This window comes from Pipistrellus kuhlii, unplaced genomic scaffold, assembly GCF_014108245.1.
Source record: "Pipistrellus kuhlii isolate mPipKuh1 unplaced genomic scaffold, mPipKuh1.p scaffold_m20_p_20, whole genome shotgun sequence".
Taxonomy (NCBI): Eukaryota; Metazoa; Chordata; class Mammalia; order Chiroptera; family Vespertilionidae; genus Pipistrellus; species Pipistrellus kuhlii.
The window spans coordinates 14,935,971-14,958,729 of NW_023425516.1; the positions used below are offsets into that span (position 1 = coordinate 14,935,971).

Sequence of the window (22,759 nt, forward strand, 5' to 3'; positions counted from 1 at the left end):
TGGCGACTCACAGGCCTCCATCCATACTCACTTTCTTACGTTCTTCAGAAGCTCATTATCCTCCTTAGGCCCATACCTTTGCCTGTCCCCTCTGCTTAGAACTTCTCCTGATTTTGCAAGGTCACCTCCATCTGACATCCCAATCTCTACTCAACTGTCCCCACGGAAAGGGCTTTGGGACTGTCCTCTCTGAGCAGCCTGTCTGCTTGCCCTGTTGACTCATCACCATTATGTCTTGCATTTGGTTAGTTGCTTATTGCTCTGTGTGTGTGTGTGTCTCCCCCCTCCTCCCCCCCCCCCCATCTAGAATGTAAGCTTTGTAGGGACAGGCTTGTTCCCCATTGTGTCCCCAGCGTTCACTTCACACAATGCCTGGCCCTTAGCAGGAGCTTGAAAATGAATGAATGAATGAATGAATGAATGAATGAATGAATGAATTGGGAGAAGCCTGGAAATCAGGAATGGCTACAGTTCGAGGGCCATCACCCCAATCAAGATCACCGGCTTTTCCAGCTCACCCAGCAATGTATCCCTCCTCCCACTTCCCTTTCCCACAAAACCACTGACCTGGTGTTTTGTGCTATTTTTTTAAAAATATGTTTTTATTAATTTCAAAGAGAAAGGGAGCAGGGGAGAGAGAGAGAAACATCAGTGATGAGAGAGAGTCATTGATTGGCTGCCTCTCCACTGGGGATCGAGCCGGCAAGCAACTTGGGCATGTGCCCTTGACCGGAATCGAACCAAGGACCCTTCAGTCCACAGGCCGACGCTCTATCTACTGAGCCAAACTGAGCCAAACGGGCTAGGGCCCACTGACCTGGTTCTTATCATCATAGATTAATTTGCAAGTTCCAGGATTTTATGTAAGTGGCATTGTTTAAGCATGTAGTCTTTTTTAGCTTAGCTTCTTTCACAGTATAATGATGCTGAGGTTTGTCCACGCTGTTGCAGACACCAGTAGTTCCTTCTTTTTTTTTTTTTTTTCCTTCTTTTTTATTGCTAAACGGAATTTCACTGTTCAGATATACCCCAGCTTATTTATCCATTTACCCGTAGATGGACATTTATTTGGGTGGTTTCCAGCTTTTGGCTTTTCCAAATAAAGCTGTTGTTGATATCTGTACACAAGTCTTTGCCTGGATATGTGTTATAATTTCTTTGGGATAAATGCCTAGGAGTAAGAATGGCTGGATCATATGGTAAATGTATGTTGTTAAGATAGTGCCAGACTGTTTTCTTTTTTAATATATATTTTATTGATTTCAGAGAGGAAGGGAAAGGGAGAGAGAGAGAGAGCTAGAAACATCAATGATGAGAGAATCATTGATCGGCTGCCTCCTACACGCCCCCACTGGGGATCAAGCCCATGACCCTGGCACATGCCCTGACTGGGAATCGAACCGGTGACCTCTTGGTTCATAGGTCAATGCTTAACCTCTGAGCAGCCAAACTGTTTTCTAAAGAGGCTGCACTGCCATAGCTGGTTTGACCTAGTGCCGTGGTCAGCAAACTGCGGCTCTCAAGCCACATGCGGCTCTTTGGCCCCTTGAGTGTGGCTCTTCCACAAAATACCACGGCCTGGGCGAGTCTATTTTGAAGAAGTGGCATTAGAAGAAGTTTTAAGCCAAAAAATTTGGCTCTCAAAAGAAATTTCAGTTGTTGTACTGTTGATACTTGGCTCTGTTGACTAATGAGTTTGCCGACCACTGGCCTAGTGCATAGAGTATCAGGCCTTGGACTGAAGGGTCCCAATTTCGATTCTGGTACCTCAGTTTCAGGCTCAATCCCCGGGTCACGTGCAGGAGACAGTTAATCAATGTCTCTCTCACATTGATGTCTCTCTCTCTTTCTCCCTCGCCTCTCTTCCACTCTCTCTAAAAATCAATGGAAAAATATCCTCGGTGTGGATTAAAAAAATAAAGAGGCTGCCCCATTTTAAATTCCCATCAGCAGTGTATGCAGGTTCTATATGCCCTAAATTCTTGGGTCAATCTTCTTGATTTTAACTAATCTATTAGGTGTGGTTTAAATTTCTATTTCTCCATTGATTAATACTTCTAGTCATTTGCATCTTCTTTGGAGAATTTTTTTCCACATCTTTTGCCCATTTCTATTTTTTAAAATATGTATTTTATTGATTTCAGAGAGGAAGGGAGAGGGAGAGAGATATAGAAACATCAATGATGAAAGAGAATCATTGATCGGCTATCTATTGGGGATCGAGCCTGCAACCCAGGCCTGTGCCTTGTCTGGAATTAAACTCAGGACACTTCAGTCCACAGGTCAATGCTCTATCCACTGAGCCAGATTGGCTAGGGCTCTTTCACCTATTTAAAAAAATATATTGGGTTGTCTTCTTAGTAATGAGTTGTGATAGTTCTTTATATATTCTGGATACTAGTCCTTTGTCTGATATATGTGTTGCAAATAGTTTCTTTTAGTGTGTGGCTTGCTGTTCATTTTCTTTAATAGGATCTCAAAGAGCAAAAGTTTTCATTTTGATGAAGTCCAGTTTATGATTTGTTTCCTTTTATGTTCTGAACTTGTTATATCTTATCTAAGAAACCTTGTCCCAAGGGCACTTATATCATTTTACATTTCTATAGGACAACATGGTCATGGATTACTTGTTTTACTTAAAGTGAACTCTTTATAAGTGGGTACAATTTTTTATTTTTTAAAATACATTTACAGTACTGTACATATTTACCTTATTTTTTATTTTTATTTTTTAAAATATGTTTTTATTGATTTTTTTACAGAGGAAGGGATAGGGATAGAAAGTCAGAAACATCGATAAAATGGGTATAATCTTTTAAAAATGACTATAAAGAGACTCCAAACTCTTTGATTATGTATTTGCAATGTACAAAAGCTGCTGTTAGAAGTCAGGACACTGGCCACCCTACAGAGGGGCCAGTGGCTGGGGATGCTTCTGTGGGGCTGGGAATGACCTCTTTCTTTCTTTTCTTTAAAATTAAAAAAAATACCTTTTTATTGATTTGAGAGAGAGAGAAAGGGAGAGGGAGAGAGAGAGAGAAATACACATGAGAGAGAAACATTGATTGGCTGCCTCCTACTGAGGATGGAGCCAACAACCCGGGCATATGCCCTGACTTGGAATCGAACCAGCGACCTCTTGGTGCTTGGTTCGATGTTCAGTTCACTGAGCAACACTGGCTGGACAGTGCCCTCTTTCTTGATGTTTGTGACAGATTTATCTAGCTGCAAATGTACCGTTTATGTTCTCTGTGTTTACTTTCCAGGATTGTGTTCAGCTGAACCAGTACACGCTGAAGGATGAAATCGGAAAGGTAAGTATCCTTAGGAGCCAGGATGTGTAGATACGGTGGGGGGCAGCCATCAGAGCTGGGAGTGGGAGAGGAGTTCTTGGAGGCAAGGGTGCGGGCAAGGTTTTGGGAGTCCTGGTCTTATTTGTTTTTATATCATCATACTAATGTGTTTCTGCAAAAGCACAGGAAGTGTCCTGAGAAATCCCACATCACTCTGGTGGTAGTTATGCCATCCCCATAGTAGTGTTGATCTATTCTCCCCTAAGGTACTCTTGCATCTGTTTTTGCTTTTGTTTTAGCCACTGGGCAGTATCGTTACAGGGGTCAAAAACTCACACGCCCCTAGAAAGAGTCAATGGGGAAACTATAAGGGGATATCTGTAATACTTTCTACAATAAAGATAGATTTTGAAAAAGCTCAACATGCCAACAGAGCGCTAATAGAAATGAGCAGAGCATGCTGGGTATGGCAGCAGGGAGTGGTGAGGTCTGTGGCAAACTAACACATGGAAGTGATCATTGCCTTCATACGGCCAGACCGTCTGAGGCTGGGAATCTAGGTTCTTACATCCAGTCTTTCTGTCTTGGCAACTAATTCAAACTTCCTAAAAACTATTAGACCCAACAAAATGCAATTGCGGGGAAGATTTGGCAGGTCATAATTTTTTTATTGTATATGTCATGGCCATCTCCCTTTATCCAGGGCTCCTATGGCGTGGTCAAGTTGGCCTACAATGAAAATGACAACACCTACTATGTGAGTATCCACATCCCTCTCCACCCCCATCCTTGTCCAAAGACAAAGCCCTCCTTTTCTTTTCTTGTTGGCTGTTTGTTTTCTTTGTTAATCTTCACAAGAGGATATTTTTCCTTTGACTTTTTAGAGAGAGTAGAAGGGAGGAGAGAGACAGAGAGAGAAACATCAATGTGATAGAGACACATCGATTGGTTGCTTTCCACATGCACCCCAACCAGAGCTGGAGATGGAACCTGCAATGGAGATTTTTGCCCTTGACCAGGATTGAACCTGGGACCCTTCAGTCTGTGGTCCAGTGCTCTATCCACTGAGCCAAACATGCTAGGACAAGACCTCATTTTCAGCGCTCAGCTTCCTGGAAGGTTTTCTTAGCTGTTGTGTCATTTTATTATTAGTTCATGTGTATTTTGTGCATTAGGAAGGAAGTGGTATTTCTGTTTTACAGATGGGGACAAAGGGAGGTGAAGGGATGGCTTAGGAAGAATGAATGAATGCATGAATGAATGAAGTCAGCAGACATCTCATATCCTTACTCTGGGCTGCCATTTCTACATCCTCCATAGTCCTAAGAACCAGGAGGTAGTGAGCCAAACAGCCCTTGCAGCTGAGGCTCTGGAGTCAGTCCAATGTGGGTTCAAATCCTGCCTCTCTCCGGTGCCAACTTGCGTGACCTTAGGCAAGCGGCATAACCGCTAACCCGCACTTTTCCCTTGTGTAACCCAGCCAGTCCTGCCCCATCACCCCAGCTCACTCACGCCTCGTTCAGTAGCAAGGAAGCCCTCGGCTTTGCCCTTTCAGCTGGGGCAGCTGACCTGGAACCCTGGAGGCACCTTCAGGGCTGGAGGGACCCTGGGGGCCCAACCTCCATAGAACCTGCTGCTGCTTGACCCCCTCTGGTCACAGCATGGTCCCCAGGACAGCCATGGAGCCAAGAGCTCGGACAAGCCTGTGCGAGGAGGGGACTCCCCCGGCCGCTCTCCTCTGTGCTTTAACCTGGACCGGGGTCTCTTCTCCTGCAGGCGATGAAGGTGCTATCCAAAAAGAAGCTGATCCGACAGGCGGGCTTTCCACGTGAGTTCGGTGGGCCTTTCTCTTGGGCACAGGGGCTGGGGCTGCACAGAGAAGGTCCACTGAATGGTGTCCCCTACAGAGGGTGCCCGGGGCCGACACCCCCAAAGGCAGCGCTGGGCCTCCTACTGAGCTATTTATTGATTGATTGATTAATATATTTTTATTGATTTTTCCCAGAGAGGAAGGGAGAGGGATAGAGAGCTAGAAACATCGATGAGAGAGATACATCGACCAGCTGCCTCCTGCACACACCCCCCACCGGGAATGTGCCCGCAACCAACATACATGCCCTTGACCGGAATCGAACCTGGGACCTTTCAGTCCGCAGACAGACGCTCTATCCACTGAGCCAAACCGGTTTCGGCGCTACTGAGGTTTTTAAATTCACTTTCATGAATAGAAAAGTATTTAACATACTATAGGTTACAAAGTCAAAAAACCCTTTAGAGGAAAAGTTTGTCATGTCCTCAAAAAGTTAGACATGGAGTCGCCCTGTGAGCCAGCAGTGCCACTCCTAGGTATCCGCCCAAGAGGATAAAAATACACGTTCCCACCAAAGCCGGTCCGTGTATGTTCACAGGAGCACTGTTTGTAATGGCCAGGGAGTGGAAGCAACCCAATGTCTGTCCACAGATGAATGGATAAACAAAAGGTGGTCTGGCCCCGTGGCCGGCAAACTGCGGCTCGCGAGCCACGTGCGGCTCTTTGGCCCCTTGGGTGTGGCTCTTCCACAAAATACCATGGCCTGGGCGAGTCTATTTGGAAGAAGTGGCGTTAGAAGTAGTTAAAGTTTAAAAAATTTGGCTCTCAAAAGAAATTTCAATCGTTGTCCTGTTGATATTTGGCTCTGTGGACTCATAAGTTTGCCGACCACTGGTCTAGCCAATGGAATATTACTCAGCCATAAAAAGAAACGAAGCACTGATTCACACGGTCACACAGATGACTTTGAGAACATGATGCTGAGTGAAAGAAGCCAGACACAGAAAGGTCACATGGTGTGTGATTCTGCTCCTATGAAATGCCCAGAATAGGCAAATCCGTAGAGAGAGCAGATGGGTAGTTTCCAGGGCTTGGGTGTGAGGAGAGGCAGGGAAGACAATTAGTAGGTATGGGATTTGCGGGGGGGTGGGGGGGGGGGCCTGAAAAGGTTCTGGATTAGATGGTGGTGGTTGTTACACAACCTCAACAGGTTTCGAAATGGTGAATTAAAAAACTTTAAGTACCAGGAAGTATTTGAACTAGAGCTACCAGAAAAGCACAGGAGGGCATGTAGTGGAGGACAGCAGTTCTTGCTGTACACCTCTGCCGCCCTCCAGGCAGCCCCCACTTCTCGCTCTTTGTGGAGCTGGTAATCGGGACCTGTGGTCAGAGGATAGGCCTGCAGGTGTGTGTACCAGAGGCTGCTCCCCACCAGCACTGTCAGCGTGGGCCTCAGAGAGAGAGGAGATACGAGAAAACATACACTTCATCCTATCCCAGGACCCTGGTTTATCCGGCGTGTCTGAACTCCACGTCAGATAATACCTTGTGCCATTACTTCCTGATTTATCCTTTTTTGTTGTTAATTCTCACCTGGGGATATATTTTCTATTGTTTTAGAGAGAGAGAGAGACAGAGACAGAGACAGAAGAGAGAGAGGGAGGGAGGGAGGGAGGGAGGGAGAGGTTGCCTCTCCTCCACACACCCTGACTGGCCCAAGGATAGAACCTTCAATCCAGGTACATGCCCTTGACTGGGAACTGAACCTGAGACCACTCTTTTGGTGCTCAGACCAAAGCTCTGACCACGGAACCACTAGGCAGGGCTGATTTATTTTTGACATCTACCTCTGACTTCCTCTGAAGTCCATTTCTAACCTCCCTTTCCCAACCAGCCAGTGCAATGTTTAGCTCCTCTCTGGTTAACTACATTTGCCACTTCCCTCCTGTTCCAACAGGTATAGCCAGTGCCTCCTGACTCCTTGCTTTGTAAGAAGAGTTAGTGCCTTCCCTCCCTCCCTTTCCCTTCGCACTCCTCTTCACACCCCACTTCTGAGCCCTGTACCTTGCTTCCACTTTTCCACACATGGTCACGTCTGGGTCTGGTTCTGTGACTCACGCTTAGGTGCTGGCGTACAGAGGGTGCGCAATATGATGAGTTCTAACCGAGGCTCTTTCCGTCACTGTGGCCTTTTGTCTGTCAGTCACTGCAGGGCCAAGCGATGAACTCCGCCTGCCTATGTGGCATCATCTTTTTTTTCTTTCCCCCCCACCTAAAAAATATGGAACGCTTCATGAATTTGCGTGTCATCCTTGCACAGGGGCCATGCTAATCTCTGCCTCGTTCCAATTTTAATGACGTGCTGCCAAAGCGAGCACGTGGCATCATCTTTTGTTTTTGTGTTTTGTCTCATTGGCTCTTACATCTTTTCCTATTTCTGGCTTCATTTTCTGTCTCTGATATTTCAAGAGTTAAGGAGATGAGAGGCATCCTTTGAGGAGCAGGGATGGACTCACCCTGACACGTTGAGATTGCCACACCAGACCCCAGCCTTCTCCTCTACGCCCCTCAGTGGACTCCTGCCTCTCCCTGGAGCCTGGGATGGGGAGGAGGGGGTTCACAGAAGGCTGGGCAACAGGACCATGGTTCCAGCCCTGCTGGTTTCCAGTTGCAGAAGAAACAGATGAGGAGGAGGCTGTGTGAAGCCCCCATTGGCGTCAGTCACTCCGACCCTGTCCCTGAGCTGGTTTGTGTCTTCTTCAGGTCGCCCCCCGCCCCGAGGCGCCCGGCCAGCCCCCGGGGGCTGCATCCAGCCCAGGGGCCCCATTGAGCAGGTGTACCAGGAAATTGCCATCCTCAAGAAGCTGGACCACCCCAATGTGGTGAAGCTGGTGGAGGTGAGGCGGGGGCGGGGAGAGACACCAAGGAGGTCTGGCTCTGTTATGGCTCTGGTATTTTCCGGGGAGAGCCACACCACTGCTGATAGCTTATCGCAGGGCTGAGTAGTAATTATTACCCGTTACTTCATGCAGCCCTTACCCCTCCTAAGACTGTCGCTCCCATTTTACAGATGAAGAAATTGAGGCTCAGATGGATTCTCAGGCTTGTCCTTCACTCATTTCTGTCATGTTGGAGCTGCTCTTTTTCTACTGCATATATATGTAGTTGTAGCACAAAAGCAGCCACACACATGTCAACAAATGGTATAGCTGTGTTCCAACATTACTTTACTTACAAAAACAGGTGGTGGGCAGGACTTGGCTGTACACTGGAGTTCACCAGCCCTGGCTCCAGGCCAGCAGTTGTTTCACTTTGGTTTCAGGACTCGTTTATGCTCTTAAAAATGATTGGAGAACCCCCAATTTTTTTTTTTTTCTTATGTGGGTAATATTTACTAATATTCACCACATTCTAATTTAAAACTGAGAAATCTAAAGTTGTTTATTTAGAACAAGAATCATACTTCATATTAATGTAAGTGATATCTTTTTATGAATAATAACTATATTATTTGAACAAAAAAATTGAATTAGAAGAGAGGCATAATTTTACTTTAAAAAAATATATTTTATTGAATTTTTACAGAGAGGAAGAGAGAAGGATAGAGAGTTAGATACATCGATGAGAGAGAACCGTTGATCAGCTGCCTCTTGCACACCCCCCACTGGGGATGTGCCCACAACCAAGGTACATGCCCTTGACCGGAATCGAACCTAGGACCCTTCAGTATGCAGGCCAACGCTCCATCCACTGAGCCAAAGCAGTTTCGGCAATTTAATTTTACTTTAAAAAAAAAAAATATATATATATATATTGATTTCAGAGAGGAAGAAAAGGAAATAGAGATAGAAACATCAATGGTGAGAATCATTGATTGGCTGCCTCCTGTGCACCCCCTACTGGGGATCAAGCCCACAACCCGGGCATGTGCCCTGACCAGGAATCCAACTGTAATCTCCTGGCTCATAGGTTGATACTCAACCACTGAGCCCCATGGGCCGGGCATAGTTTTACATTTTTGCAAATTTTTGTTGTAGTTGATGTCTGGCTTACGAGAAGATGACTGGATTCTGGTATCTGCTCCTACTTTCAACCTGTTGTGATATCACGTGTCATGTGGTTTCTGAAAGGGTGGCCATAGTGATCAGGGGGAAGCAGAGGCCATGAGAGAAGGAGAGAGAGAAAGTCCACGCTGGGAGGCAGCATGTCCTGCCGGGGCTGGGGAGAAGGGGGGCAGGATTTGTATTTTCACCTTGAGGACCCATTTAGTTGTCTCCTAGGAGACAGGTGGGGCTCTTATTTCAACCTAAGACGTTTCTCAGGGAGGATTTGCCCCCTCCCTTTTGACACCTTTCTGGGCGTTTCGGACCCTGGAGAGTTTGGACCCTTGTGGTTGTGTCGGATGCCGCTTCCTCCCCATTCATCTCTTCCTCCTCTCTCCCTCGCCCTGCTCCTGTCTCTGCCTGCTCCATGTGGCTGTGCCAACAGGTCCTGGATGACCCCAACGAGGACCATCTGTACATGGGTAAGACTTGAGCCCTTGTCTTCTGCCACCCTTGCTCAGGCGGCTGTGACTGCTGAAGGCCCGGCAGACTCTGGAGGCAGCCCCTGGCCCCGTCATCTCCCTCCAAGGACAGCTTCTCCTTTCCCATTTCAGCCGGGCCCCCACAGTTTGAAGCAAGAGGGGGAAGGCAGTTCTTGCTGGGACTTTATTTATCTGCATGTCCTAGTCACTCACTTGCGAATGTTTATTGAGAAACTACTATACGCTGGGTCCTATTCTAGGCGCGAAGGATGCCGTGACGAGTAGGAAAGATAACATTCTTTCCTACATGAGGAGGAAGCTGACATTCTACTTGGGGGTGACAGCCAACCCCTATTAAATAAGCCAGATAATCCACTTGACACAGATGCTCTGAAGAAGGTTAAACAGGGTGATGGGGGGGAAAGATGGAGGGCCCGCCTCCGATAGGAGCTAACCAGGAAGCACCTGACCAGCGCACAGCCCTGTTGCCTTTGGGGAAGAGCATTCCGGGAAGAGGGAGCAGCGGGTGCAAAGGGTGGTGGGAGCTTTGTGTGTCTGCACAGAAATGTGGCTGGGGCTGAGTAAACCGGAGGGAAGAGATGAGGTTGAGGGTGTGGGAGGCCCTGGTGGGGCATTTGGAGCCTTGGGGACGAGGGGCACAGAGGGCCCTGGGCACTGCACATGGAAATGGAAGGACTTGGGCATGTCTTCAGAAGCCTCATTAAAAAAAAAAAAAATGGTGAGGACATTGGGCAGCCCCCAGAGTAAAGGCTGATGAAGGAAAGAAGGGCAGGATTGTTCGAAACTGAACAGCATGCTGTTGGGCCCCTGAATAGGTGATTGACAGGTCACCTGTCCAGATAATGTTTGGCTTGGGTAGGCTTTCACAAGAGTGGTGCAGATAGGGTTTTTCATTTTTTAAAAAATATATGTTTTTTATTGATTTCATAGAAGGGAGAGGGAGAGAGAGAGAGAAGCGTCAGTGATGAGAGAGAATCATTGATCGGCTACCTCCTGCACGCCCCACACTGGGGATCGAGCCTGCAGCCTAAGCATCGAGCCCACAGCTGGGCTGAGCCCTGACCGGGAATGGAACCCTGAGCTCCTGGTTCCTATTCTAGGTTGATGCTCAACCACTGAGCCGCACCAGCCGGGTGTTTCTCACTGGTTAAGGTGGTGGTGTGACAGGAGCCAGGCTGACCTTTGGGATTTGACTCGGGCGGTTTTGGAAATCTTTCCAGGATAACCCGTGAGCCCATAGGAGGTATCAGCCAGGGTCCTACGGCTGCGGGCCTGACCCCAAAGGGAGGAGGATGTGACCAGCATTTCTAGAGATTAGAACGGTCCTGCCCACCGCTCAGCCCACCGCTCGGCTGCAAGCGTGGTTAAACTGTGAGCGACTGAAAATAGACCTGTTTCGGCAGGCCAGCTTCCCCCACGCCAGCTGATTTATGGTGCTTGGGTGGGAGGGAGGAGGCGCAGGAACTCACGAGGCAGTTCTTGGGAGTTGAGACTTACGTAACCGAGGCAAGAAAGGCCAGCGCCGAGGGACCAGCGCTCCTGTCTGTGGCTTTGCCTTCTGTGCTGCAGCCTCGGCTTAGTCTGAAGCCGGGACGGGTCTGCCCTGCCTCTGTCTTGCTCAATGCCGGTTGATGAACTTAAAGATAGGAAGGGGCCCTAGGGGTGGGGGGGCACGTTCCTTTTCTGCGTGGAACATGAAAGCCTTTTTCTTGTCTGCGGCTTAGGCTCTTCCTCCTCGGCACCTCAGCCCTTGGAGAGCAGCTTCGGGGGGAAAACGTTCTGGTTTCTTCCATGCGTTGACTCCAACGCGGGTAGATGATTCTAGAACCATAGACAGCTCCATCTCTACTTGATTTTTGAAACTCACTACGCTAGGTGTTCACTTCCTAAAGTACGGCGTCATATTCCCAGTTCTGTTTGCCCAAGCAGAACAAAACTAAAATAATTATGCCACGTCACTCAGTAATTCCAGGGTACATACTCAAAAGCCTTGAGAGTAGTTATCCGTAGAAATACTCGCACATGAATGTTCACAGCAGCATTGTTCGCAACAGCCAAGGAGGAGACGCAACCCAAGTGTCCATCAGCTGATGAATGGATAAGCAAAAGGTGACCCGCCCCGCACAGTGGAATAGTATGCAGCCACGAAAAGTAACCAAGCAGCGATAAATGCTACAGCATGGATGAAAGCATTGTGCTGAGTGAAAAAGCCAGGCACAAAGAGTCCGTGTTGTAGGATCCCCTACATTGGAAATGTCCAGAAGAGGCAAATCCATGGAGACCACGCAGATTAGCAGTTGCCAGGGGCAGTTTCCGTACACACAGGGCTGGCACTGGGTGCAGCCTGTGCGTGTCCCCTGTGAGTGCGTGCAGAAGGGCTCCGTGAGGCAGCCCGAGGCCTTGGTTTGAACTGAGAGTCAGGAAGGGTCCGAGGGCTGTCTGCCCAGAGTGTTGAGTTGGCGCCACATTACCAACTGTTCTTGGTCTGTAACTGGCCACGGCCCAGCAGCTTGGAGAACTGGGGAGGGGCTGTTGAAACCTGTTCATGCTAGTTTCATTCCTAGAGTTTTTAAGATCCCTGGGGCTAGTCTTTGGGCTGAAGTAAATCGACATTGGGGTTGGGTGCCTTCAAACTGACAGAGTTTCGCATCAGCCATATCCCTGGGACCCGGCCTGTCTCCTGTCTCCCTGCTTTGCTTTCTCGGGGTATTTGAGGGTACAGCCAGGTTGGGGTCCTAGGGACATCCGAAACCTCTGGCCCTTCGCCTCCTGGTGGGAACTTAGAGGAGGAGGACATGGAGCAGCTTGGTTTAATGGACTCTTTCTTGCTCCGGTCCCACTGCTTGTTTCCGTGCTTCTTGGTGCTTGTAGGGGCGGTTGGGAGGAGAGACTGATGGCGAGGAAGATGGATTTCCTGTTTCCAATGTAACCATCTCCCCCTTCTCTTCCCTGCAGTGTTTGAACTGGTCAACCAAGGGTGAGTGTCCCCAGCCCCGGCCGGGCCGCTGCCCACGGCTTCTTGGGCTTGTGAAGCCGAGCGAGGCGACACTGGGCCCGGCAGTGAGAGCGCGCAGGCGGGCGTAAGTGTTGCCTCTCACGCGTGTGTCGACCTTTCAGGCCTGTGATGGAGGTGCCCACCCTCAAGCCGCTCTCTGAAGACCAGGCCCGTTTCTACTTCCAGGACCTGATCAAAGGCATCGAGTACTGTAAGCGGGGCCTGTGAGAGGAGTCTCTCCCGGGGGCGGGCAGGAAACGGGGCGTTTCTTACTTTCCTCCTCCAGCTCGAAGAGGTGGGTGGGAAACAGAACTGTGTGAGGAGATGCAGAGTCGGGGGGAGCTGCAGAGAACCCGCCTGTGGCCGTGCTGCTGGCGGCAGAACCTGTTCCTGCCACACGGGAAAATTAGGAGCAATGGCCAGAGGGTCCTGTTGGGGACTCTACTTCCATTGTCCCTTATGCTCTGATGGGGGAGGGAGGGTAGGGGAGAGGATCCTGTTTATCTCCCGGGACCTTAGTTTTCTCATCTGTAAAATGGGACTAAAGTGTCTCTCATCAGGGCTGCCATCAGCCAGTGCACATCAGTAGTTCTGATGGGCTGGTGTTTTCTGATTCTGATTGTTAAGCATTTTGACTCTTACCCATGCCTGTCACGTTAGGATTGTGTAAGCGGGAAGTAGTGAACACAGGTCTAGGCCCCAGACTGGACATTCAACGTAGGAAGCTGCTCCTCCTACCCCCATGTCATCGTCGTCATCCCCATCCCCATCCACGCCACAGAAATGCAGTTGGGTCTCGCAGACTATAGGATTGGCCTCCCCTGTGGGCCAACATCCGGGCGGGAGCAGTTAGCCAAGTCTTGCTTCATGGTTCGCACTTCAAATCGACGAGCAGGTTGAGTGTAGACCGTGACAGCCGAGTAAATGGAAACATATTCGACTGTCACAAATCTTGAGTCTTGAAGCTGGGAGCCACTCTCCACAAAAACTCTCCGTGCTCCGTCCCTGGGCAACTTAGTTCCTAATCGCTGTCGGCAGCTGGCGTTTCCCTCCTCCTCTTCGAGGACGGAGGGAAGGCCAAGGAGGTCCTCCTTTCCCCTTATCTCTCAGCGCCATGAGTGTCCCGCAGATCTCAGAGAGGGGAGGATGGGCAGAGGATGGAGCTGTGGGAGAGCGGAGGGGTCCGGCCTGTCTCCGCCTCTGGGCTGTGTGGGCCACGTGGAACTCCTCACGTGGTTTTCTTGCCCCCTCTCTCCCGTCTGATGTCTGTCCGCTTTCAGTACATTACCAGAAGATCATCCACCGGGACATCAAGCCTTCCAACCTCTTGGTGGGAGAAGACGGGCACATTAAGATTGCGGACTTCGGCGTGAGCAACGAGTTCAAGGGCAGCGACGCGCTCCTCTCCAACACGGTGGGCACACCGGCCTTTATGGCGCCCGAGTCGCTCTCCGAGACCCGGAAAATCTTCTCCGGGAAGGTGGGTTTGGACCTGCCAGAGATGCTGAGTTCTGCCTGCATCCTTTTCCGTCAGTTATAAGGGGCAAAAAATCCAACTCATGGTGGCTGAATCTATTATCATGGAAATGAGCGGGTGCATTTGGCTTCAGGAGGTGATTTAGATACAGAGATTCAAGTAGGGATCCATCTCGCAGTCTTAGGTCTGCTTTCCTGAATTGATTTCCTCCCCAGGAGGGTTGGCCATCAGCAGCTCCAGGCATCTTGCTGTCAGTTTACCAGCCTCAGTAGAAAGATTGTTGGTCTTCGGGAAGAGCTCTAGCAAAAATCCTGAAACTGGCTCTGATTGGCCCAGCATGGGTCATGTGCCCATCCTTGACCCAATCACTGGCTGGGGGAAGTGGTGCTCTCAGTGGTCAGTCCAGGATCATGTGCCTATCCTTGGCCCATTCATTGGCTGGGGGAAGTGGTGTTCTCATTGGTCAGTCCTGGGTCATGTGCCTACCCAGAGGCTGGGGGCAGGAGCAACCCCACCTCAACTCCATAGCCTGGATCCAGGAGAAATGGTTCCCCCAAAGGAAAGTTGGAGGAGATGAGGCCGGACAGGCAAAGGGATAGATGCCCTTCACCACCGTCGTCCCCTCACCCAACGCTCCTTTTTTTTTTTCTTGCAGGCCTTGGATGTTTGGGCCATGGGTGTGACACTCTACTGCTTTGTGTTTGGCCAGGTAACAGTGTGGGAGTGTCCTGCCTCCTGAGTGTGGCTGATTTTTATTTCCACAGTTAGATCTGAATATGAGAAAGGATGCCTTCCCAAATGTACATTATCTGCATATGATAGTCATATCTGTGAAAACATGATCTTTTAAAACAGAAGTATTGGCAGAGGCTCTTCGAGGTTGTAAGTAATTGATAGATTTAGGGCAAGGACAGCAAATGCTGCCCTCTCCCCACTCCAAAACCAAGACAGACATCACTAATCAGTAACTGCACTTTTTCTCCCGAGCCCCATACTGCTTTGATGTTCTCAGCAGTTCCTAGAAGCTGTCTGTGGGAAGCATAGGATTGGAGTGGAAGTTAAAATCCACTTGGCATTTTTAATTTAGGGAATACTGTTTTTTCTTTTTTGTCCTTTTTAAATAGTATTAATATTTAGGGGCTTCTGTTTTTAAAAAATATGTTTTATTGATTTTTAGAGAGAAAGGAAGGGAGAGGGGGAGAGAGAAACATTAATGTGAGAGAGAAACATTGATCAGCTAAACATTGATCAGCTGTCTCCTGACAAATTCTGACCAGGAATCAGGCCTGCAACCTGAGCACATGCCTTGACTGGGAATCGAACTGGCAGCCAAACCGGCAACCTTCTGGTGCACAGAACGACGCTCAACCCTCTGAGCAACACCAGCTAGGGTTGGGGCTTCTGTTTTTAACTCTGAAGTTCAGGTTGATTATGTGAGCTGTGAAAACATGGATTTTCCGTCTTCGTGAGTTTGTGCTCCTGTTGAGGAAAACTTAAGAAACTGGTCCTGTGAGGACATAAAGGAGTTTGTAATCTCCCTTTACCCCAACACGTAATCAGAAAGTTTCAATCCCATAGCGAAGTTGAAAGAATTGTACAGTAAACACCCTTGCAGCTGCCATCTGGATTCTACCAAAAAGAATCTTGCTGTATCACCTGTCTATCTATCTTCAGTCTGTCTTATTTATTTATTTTTTTTACATATCTCAAAGTTACCCACATCTCTACACTTGTGAATGTTTCAGGGTGCGATCATTAGGTAGAGCTCACTGTTTATTGGTGCTTCTCCTCCTCCTCCTCCTCCTCCTCCCCTTTTTTGGTAAAATTTACATACAATGAAATGTACAGATCTTAAGTGTACTAATTAAGGAGCTTATCAAATATACACCGGCGTCATCCAAATTGCTATCTCGGGCTAGTGCTGTTAATGAGCTCATTTTCCCTGGACAGGAGTGGACCAGGCCACTTTCTGAGACTTTCCCCAACCTTCCAAGCACTGTCATAACGGTTGCTTTTTCCTGGGCTCCTGGGTCAGGCCCTCCGTCCACTGGGTGAGAGCGTGGCTTGGTCACCAGCAGGTGGTGCATGAACGGGCCTTGGGATCAGCCTCGGCTAGGCTTACATCCCAGCTTTGTGCTCGCCAGGCAGGACCTGGCGCCTCTCCGAGTTCTTGTTTTTCTCTCCTATCAAATGAGAACAATACTTACCATTCCTTATGGCTACCGAGAGGGTTGACAGAAACCATTCAAGTACTCATTCATTCAACGCGTACTTATTGAGCCTGCTCGGTGCCAGGCATGTTCCTGGGCAGTGGGGAGACAGCAGTGAATAAGACAGGCCTCTTGGAGCTGTTGTTCCAGTGCAGGAGTTAGACAACACACACACACACACACACACACACACACAGTAAAACGCCAGGGACAGGTGCTATGATGAGAAGGTGTGGGGGGGGGGGTTATCTGCTTCAGACAGGAGCTCAGGGAGGCCTCCCAGAGAAGGTGCCTGTGGATCTGACACCGGAAACATGGGAGAAAACAAGCCAGGCCGGTGTTGGTGGGGAGAACATTCCAGGCAGAGGGAACAGCCAATGAGACATTGCTCTTGGGAAACCAGCGCAGAGCCTGGCCCGGACTAAGCCCCGGCCAGCCCCTGCTGTTACCGTGACGACTCCTGAGTAGTTGTTGGAGTTATCCTTGCTCTCCGAGGAGGTGGGTGAGGAGTGTGAGGGGAACGGTCCTCCCCTAGATCAGGCCGCTGGGCTGTTTCATTTCCCTGCGGCGGCCCACGCGGAGCGATGCCAGCACAGGGCGGGGGCGGCCACTGACGGCCGCTCGGGCCTCTCTCCGCAGTGCCCGTTCATGGACGAGCGGATCATGTGTTTGCACAGTAAGATCAAGAGCCAGGCCCTGGAGTTCCCAGACCAGTGAGTACCCCCCCAGCCGCCCCGCGTCGCCTCCCGCCCCGAGCCCCCAGGGGTCCCGCGTGTCTGACTCTCCGACTCCTGACGTGTCTCCCGCCCGCAGGCCCGACATAGCCGAGGACCTGAAGGACCTGATCACCCGCATGTTGGATAAGAACCCCGAGTCCAGGATCATGGTGCCCGAGATCAAGGTACGCGGGAGCCGCAGCGGCCCCACGGCGTGCGTGCGCGCGTGCGTGCGCGTGCCGGCGGCTTGGCCTGCGTCGTCCTCTGCTTGGAATTGTGTGGCTCGACCCCGCCTTGGCCAGGCCCCTCGCCTCACATCCACAGCGCCACGCCCTCCTTGGCACCGCTGCCCTCCCCCGCGCAGGAGGAGGAGGATTGGGGGCTTGTGTTGATGTGACTGTGTAAGTGGGATCTGCTGCCTGCTGAGCAGCTAGCACTCCCATTGGCTTGGGCTGATGGCATTCACCTTCCCTGGACCCGACCGACCAACCGACCGGGGGCCTCTTTGTGCTCCACACCCCGGCTGCCGAAGGCCTGGCCCTTGCCTTGACCTTGCCCATCCTTTTGTGAGAAATTGCAGGGAGGGTGGGAGGAAGTTAGTGAACAGTTTGATCCCCCCCCCTTCTCCACCCTGGCCTGCTGAATTCCACCCTGTTCCAGAAAGCACTGTTAGGAGAGGACCCCCCCCCCCCCCACACACACACACACTTACCCCCAAAACCCCAGCCAAGGCCACACACACACACCTGGCTCGTTAGGAAATCTGCAGATTTGCTTCGGGAACCCCTGTGCACCTAGCTAACTAGCATTTGAAGAGGGGGAAGCCCAAAAGGTGACTGATGAGGGCTTAGACCCTAGGGGTGTGTAGGAGGGGCCAGGCCCCTGCCTGGGTCCTCTCTGTGTTGTGCCCTTCCAGCTGGTCTGTGGTCATTGTGCCTCCCCGAGCCTCTGTGTGTCCTTCTGTGCAATGGGGAGGATGCTGCCTGCTCGGAGCTGAGCTTCCCAGGCGTCAGGAAGAGATGCTGAGGAGCGGATGGGTGCTCCTCGGGCAACTGCGGGTGGCAGATGCCAAACGGTAGTCGCTTCCGCCAAGACCTGGGGCCAGATGGAAAATCCGGTCCGTGCACACCCCCCCTCGTAGCTCCCTCCCATTCTCTGTCCCTCGTCTCTTCCGCGCTTCCCACCATCTCGCTCCCTGCACCCTCGGCTTGGCTTACCCGCTTTCTTGCATGTCTGGCCTCCGGCCACTGCCTCTCCCCCCGTGCACCCCTCCCCGGGCTCCGCTGTCCCGCCTCCGGGAGCCAGCCCTCACCCCTCCTGTCATTCGTTGAAGCTGCACCCCTGGGTCACGAGGCACGGGGCGGAGCCGTTGCCGTCGGAGGACGAGAACTGCACGCTGGTCGAGGTGACCGAAGAGGAGGTCGAGAACTCGGTCAAACACATTCCCAGCCTGGCGACCGTGGTAAGGCGGGACGAACCACTGACCGAGAGCAGGGACAGAGAGTCGCTGGGGCCGGAGGTGGACCCAGCCAGGACAGGCTGAGACCCAGGCAGGCGTCTGAGAAGCAGACGCTGGGCCCGAACGTCAGGGGATGGGGATGGCTGGCTCTGCCCCAAGCCCACTGCCACCAGCCTCTGGGCCTCGGGCGCACATCAGGCCCGGGGCCCGTATCTCCTGGCCTCGGTTCCGTCTGCAGCCACGTCCCCATGTACCATAGAGAGGGGTAGCCCCCCTCCCAGGATCCCACTGCCCCTCCCAGAATTTCTGCTTTTAGAGCATGTTGGGAACAGGAGAAGGAAGACCAGGGCAGGTGCCAGGGATGGAGCTGGGGTCTATGCGCCAGGATTTTCACCTGGTGCCTCTCCAGTCTCCAGAGCTAATGGCTTAGCTCCGTGGTTGGCAAACTGCGGCTCTTGGGCCCCTTGAGTGTGGCTCTTCTACAAAATACCACAGCCTGGTATGTTGAAGAAGTGGCATTAGAAGAAGTTTAAGTTTAAAACATTGGGCTCTCGAAAGACATTTCAATCGTCGTACTGTGGATGTTTGGCTGTGTTGGCTAATGCGTTGGCCGACCACTGGCTTAGCTCATCTTACGTCTGCCGTGTGTGCGGCTCCCGGCTAGCAGAGGGGCTCCCGCTTCCCACGCTGCAGAAAATTCTTCCTGACTCAGGAGGGTGGGGAAACCCGAGTCTCCAGCCCCTTTTATGGCCTCACACTTGCGTCCTAACCCAGGAAGGAGGAGCCAGAACGTGGAGTCCTCAGGCTCAACCCTGGAGACTGGGAGTCACCCACTTGCCAATCCCCTACCCGTCAGGGTGCCTGGCTCCAGGTGGGAGACCGGGACCCTCGGGAACCCGGATCCAGGCAGCAGTCCTGTGACAAAGTCCAGCTGGCCACCCACCGTGGCCGCCTCCAAAGCCCTGGGCTGCGTTTGGCCAGTACTGGCTCTGGTAGAGAGGCGGGGCCCTGGGCTCCGGGAGGGGCCTCGAGTGACTGCCCCTGTAGGAGCCCAAATGCTGGCTCCTTCTCTCCAGCTTTGCACCTCTCCCCCCTGCTTCCTCACACACTTTCTCTCGCCTTCTCCCAAATCCTGAGCCCCCTTAGCGGGCATCCATTCACATCTTCCTTCTCTACCCCTCCCCACCTCGCCTGGAGCCTCTGCATGACCTTCACTGTTAAAAACTCACCCACGCCCACTCTCTCTTTCTCATCCACCCACTGCACCCACCCGATGCCCATAGTGGGGCAGGCGCCTGGCGTCAGGTCCCGGGGCCCACCGTGGGTGATTCTGTTCCCGGCTTGGGGTGTTCTTGGGAGTAGGTGTCTGCCCCGGAGTCTGAACTGGTCCTTGACTCTTCAGGAAGCACTTGAGTGGTTTCTCAGGCCTGGGCTGGGAGCAGGGGTACCGTGACGAATAAAACCAACATGACACCTGCCATCCTGTAGGGGCACACAACCAACAAATAGATGTGCTGTGTAACTGAGGGGCCTCGAGATGTATCCCTAAGGGGGTACGTGGGCCAGGGGATGGGTTGAGAAGGCCACCAGGAGGAGAATGGACTTTGAGGATGTTTTCTCGGTGCTTAACCCTGGGGCAGGCGTGTCTCCTCGCCTAACACGCAGTCCCCTGAGGAAAGGGCATCCTTGCATGTTGCCGGTTGGGGAAATGCGATAGTAAAATCACGGTGAAAAACAGCCTGGCCGTTCCTCAAAACATGAAACCTAGTTACCATGTGACCCAAGAATTTCATTCCTGGGTCTACACCCAAGAAAAACGAAAACATTTTGTGTGGAAAACCATGTCTACACAAAAACTTGGACACGTGTTCATAGCAGCATTGTTCATAACTAGAGGCCCGATGCACGAAGATTCATGCAAGAATGGGCTTTCCTTCCCCTGGCTTCTGGCACCACATTTGCTCTAGCCTGGAGCCACCTTTTCCGCCTTCCCACGCTGCCCAGAAACCCGGAGCGGCTAGGGCCGTGTGGGACACCTGTGTCGTCGCCAGCGCCTGCATATACAAATTAACCCGCCATCTTTGTTGGGTTAATTTGCATACTCCTGATTGGCTGGTGGGCATCGCGAAGGTACAGTCAATTTGCATCTTTCTCTTTTATTAATGTAGATAGCTGAAAATTAGAAACAGCTGAAATGTCCACCAATTGAATTACTAAAGAAAATGTATGTACATGCAAAGGAATATTATTCAGCCATGAAAAGGAACAGAATGCTGATACAGCATATTACAAACCTCAAAAACATTATGCCGAGTGAAAGAAACCAGACACAAAAGGTCACATGCTGTGTTGTTCCTTTTACATGAAATGTCCAGAAGAGACACGTTCAGAGACAGAGCAGGTTGCTGTATGCCAGGGACTGGGAGGCCGAGGATGTGGGGAGTGACTGCTCACGGGGACAGGGTTTCTTTGTGGGGTGATGGAAATGTTCTGAAATCATACAGTGGCGATACAAACATACTGAACACTGTGGAATTGTACCCTATAAAATGGCGAGTTTTATGCTGTGGGAATTATATTTTTAATTTTAAAAAAAGTGCAGCCCCCTTATTCCTGGAAATCAGTAGTTGGGGTTTCATAGGTGTGGTCTTAGGTGTAGGTGTGGTCACCGAATGTAGAAGCCTGGCCTTGCAGACGAGGCAGGTTGATGAGCTGGGAGGGCACATCAGCGGTGGCTCAGGGAGACTCAGTCAGTCCCCAGGGCAGGCCAGCTCTGCTGGAGCACAGGGTCCCGGCGGGTGGGCAGGCCACGACTCGATTGTGACCTGACTTCAACATCAGACCAAGGAGTTGGGACCTTATCTTGTTGGCAGTCAGGGAGCCGTGGGAGGTGTCGGGAGTGGACCCATCAGAATTGGCAATGGCTTTGGCTGCTGTATCCCACATGCCGCCCAGCGTCTCCCAAAGGCCAGGAGCCCCGGGAGCCGACAGGGAGCTGGGGGAGAATGGGCAGGTGAGGGAGGGTGTCACTGGACTCCCACCTCCTGGTGGCTGAGCCTCCGCGTCTCCCCTGCAGATCCTGGTGAAGACCATGATTCGAAAACGCTCCTTCGGGAACCCGTTCGACTGCAGCCGGCGGGAGGAGCGCTCGCTGTCGGCGCCCGGAAACCTGCTCAGGTGAGTGTCCGCCTGCCTCCCTGCAGGGAGCAGCAAAGCCCCGGGCACGCTGGGGAGGCCACAGCCGCCCGGGCACCCTGGCTCAGCCGGCCTCCTTGTGCTCATAGCGAACCCACCGGAAGTTGTACCTTTCTCAGGGGAGTTTCTCTTCACCTGGAGAGCTCCTGACCATCAGAAAGCACTTTTGTGGCCCAGAAGCAGACGTATCCAGCCCTGTGCTGGGCGAGCAAGCCAGTGTCCTCCTTGAGGGACCCTTCGTGTCTCTGCAGAGCAGTGTCCTCATCATCGCCCTGGCAACAGCTCTGCCAAGCTGGTCTTTGGGGTCTGAGTGTCCCAGGGGCTTGGGGCGGGCATCCCACGGACCCCACCTGTCCCTTCTCACTTCCCTTTTCCCTCCCCTCTGGCGGTTCCAGCAAAAAACCAACCAGGGAATGGGAACCCCTGTCTGAGTCCAAGGTAAAGCCTGCCTTCCTGCCTGCCTGCGCAGTAGCCTCTGCTGGGGCCGGGGCCGGGGGCGGGAGCAGCTGCAGAGCACGGCACCCCCACCCTAGTGGGCGGCAGACACGTCTTCCTGCTGCACCCAGGCTCACCGTGGGCCTCTGGACCCAGGCTGAAAAGGAGGGTGCCAGCGGCTTGGACCCAACGGCAGGCATGCATGTAAGCTGGGCTGCAGGTGCATGGCGCTCCGCCCGGAATGCCCGTGGATTCACTCGGGTCCTGTGAGCCAGCTCAGGACCTGTCAGCGGCATCGGGGCTCTGTCCCAGGGCCCCGTGGCCGCCCCTGCTCTGGGTCGGCCGGGCATGCTGCATCTGTGGCTCTGCCTGCTGCCTCTCCAGCATCCGCCCTTCCTATGATGGTTCAGACCTAGGAAGTAAGTCCCCTTTCCCACCTGCTGCAAAGCTGTGTAAGAGCTCTCTGCCCCCGGGTGGGTGTGGGCCATCCCTCCTCCAAACACAAACCCGGGTTGGTGTTAGCACCTCCTAGGACAGGCGAGGATGTCTGTCCCTGTAAGACCGACGTGACAAATGGCACCTTTTCTGCCACTCGACCCCCAGGGCCTGGCAGGGTCATAGTT

At 51.7% G+C, this 22,759-nt stretch overlaps 1 protein-coding gene and 1 non-coding gene across 8 annotated transcripts in view; one reads left to right on the forward strand and one right to left on the reverse strand.

Annotated features, from left to right (window-relative positions):
- CAMKK2 (calcium/calmodulin dependent protein kinase kinase 2) overlaps window positions 1-22,759 on the forward strand; it is a 44,581-nt gene that overhangs the window by 16,152 nt on the left and 5,670 nt on the right. For 4 of the 7 annotated variants that reach the window (XM_036449312.2, XM_045585581.1, XM_036449311.2 and 1 more), the window contains 14 exons: window positions 3,267-3,314; window positions 3,997-4,050; window positions 5,070-5,121; window positions 7,867-8,000; window positions 9,592-9,628; window positions 12,605-12,626; window positions 12,767-12,855; window positions 13,925-14,124; window positions 14,777-14,830; window positions 16,971-17,044; window positions 17,145-17,232; window positions 18,381-18,509; window positions 21,583-21,683; window positions 22,097-22,139. In XM_036449312.2, the coding sequence (XP_036305205.1) occupies window positions 3,267-3,314; window positions 3,997-4,050; window positions 5,070-5,121; window positions 7,867-8,000; window positions 9,592-9,628; window positions 12,605-12,626; window positions 12,767-12,855; window positions 13,925-14,124; window positions 14,777-14,830; window positions 16,971-17,044; window positions 17,145-17,232; window positions 18,381-18,509; window positions 21,583-21,683; window positions 22,097-22,139 (1,125 nt within the window). The remainder of the gene's footprint in view (window positions 1-3,266; window positions 3,315-3,996; window positions 4,051-5,069; window positions 5,122-7,866; window positions 8,001-9,591; window positions 9,629-12,604; window positions 12,627-12,766; window positions 12,856-13,924; window positions 14,125-14,776; window positions 14,831-16,970; window positions 17,045-17,144; window positions 17,233-18,380; window positions 18,510-21,582; window positions 21,684-22,096; window positions 22,140-22,759) is intronic. The other 3 variants (XM_045585583.1, XM_045585584.1, XM_036449316.2) reach the window with 3 other exon arrangements.
- On the reverse strand, window positions 7,379-7,480 carry LOC118725766. The gene has a single exon (XR_004990110.1). It is a non-coding gene; the product is annotated as a U6 spliceosomal RNA (small nuclear RNA).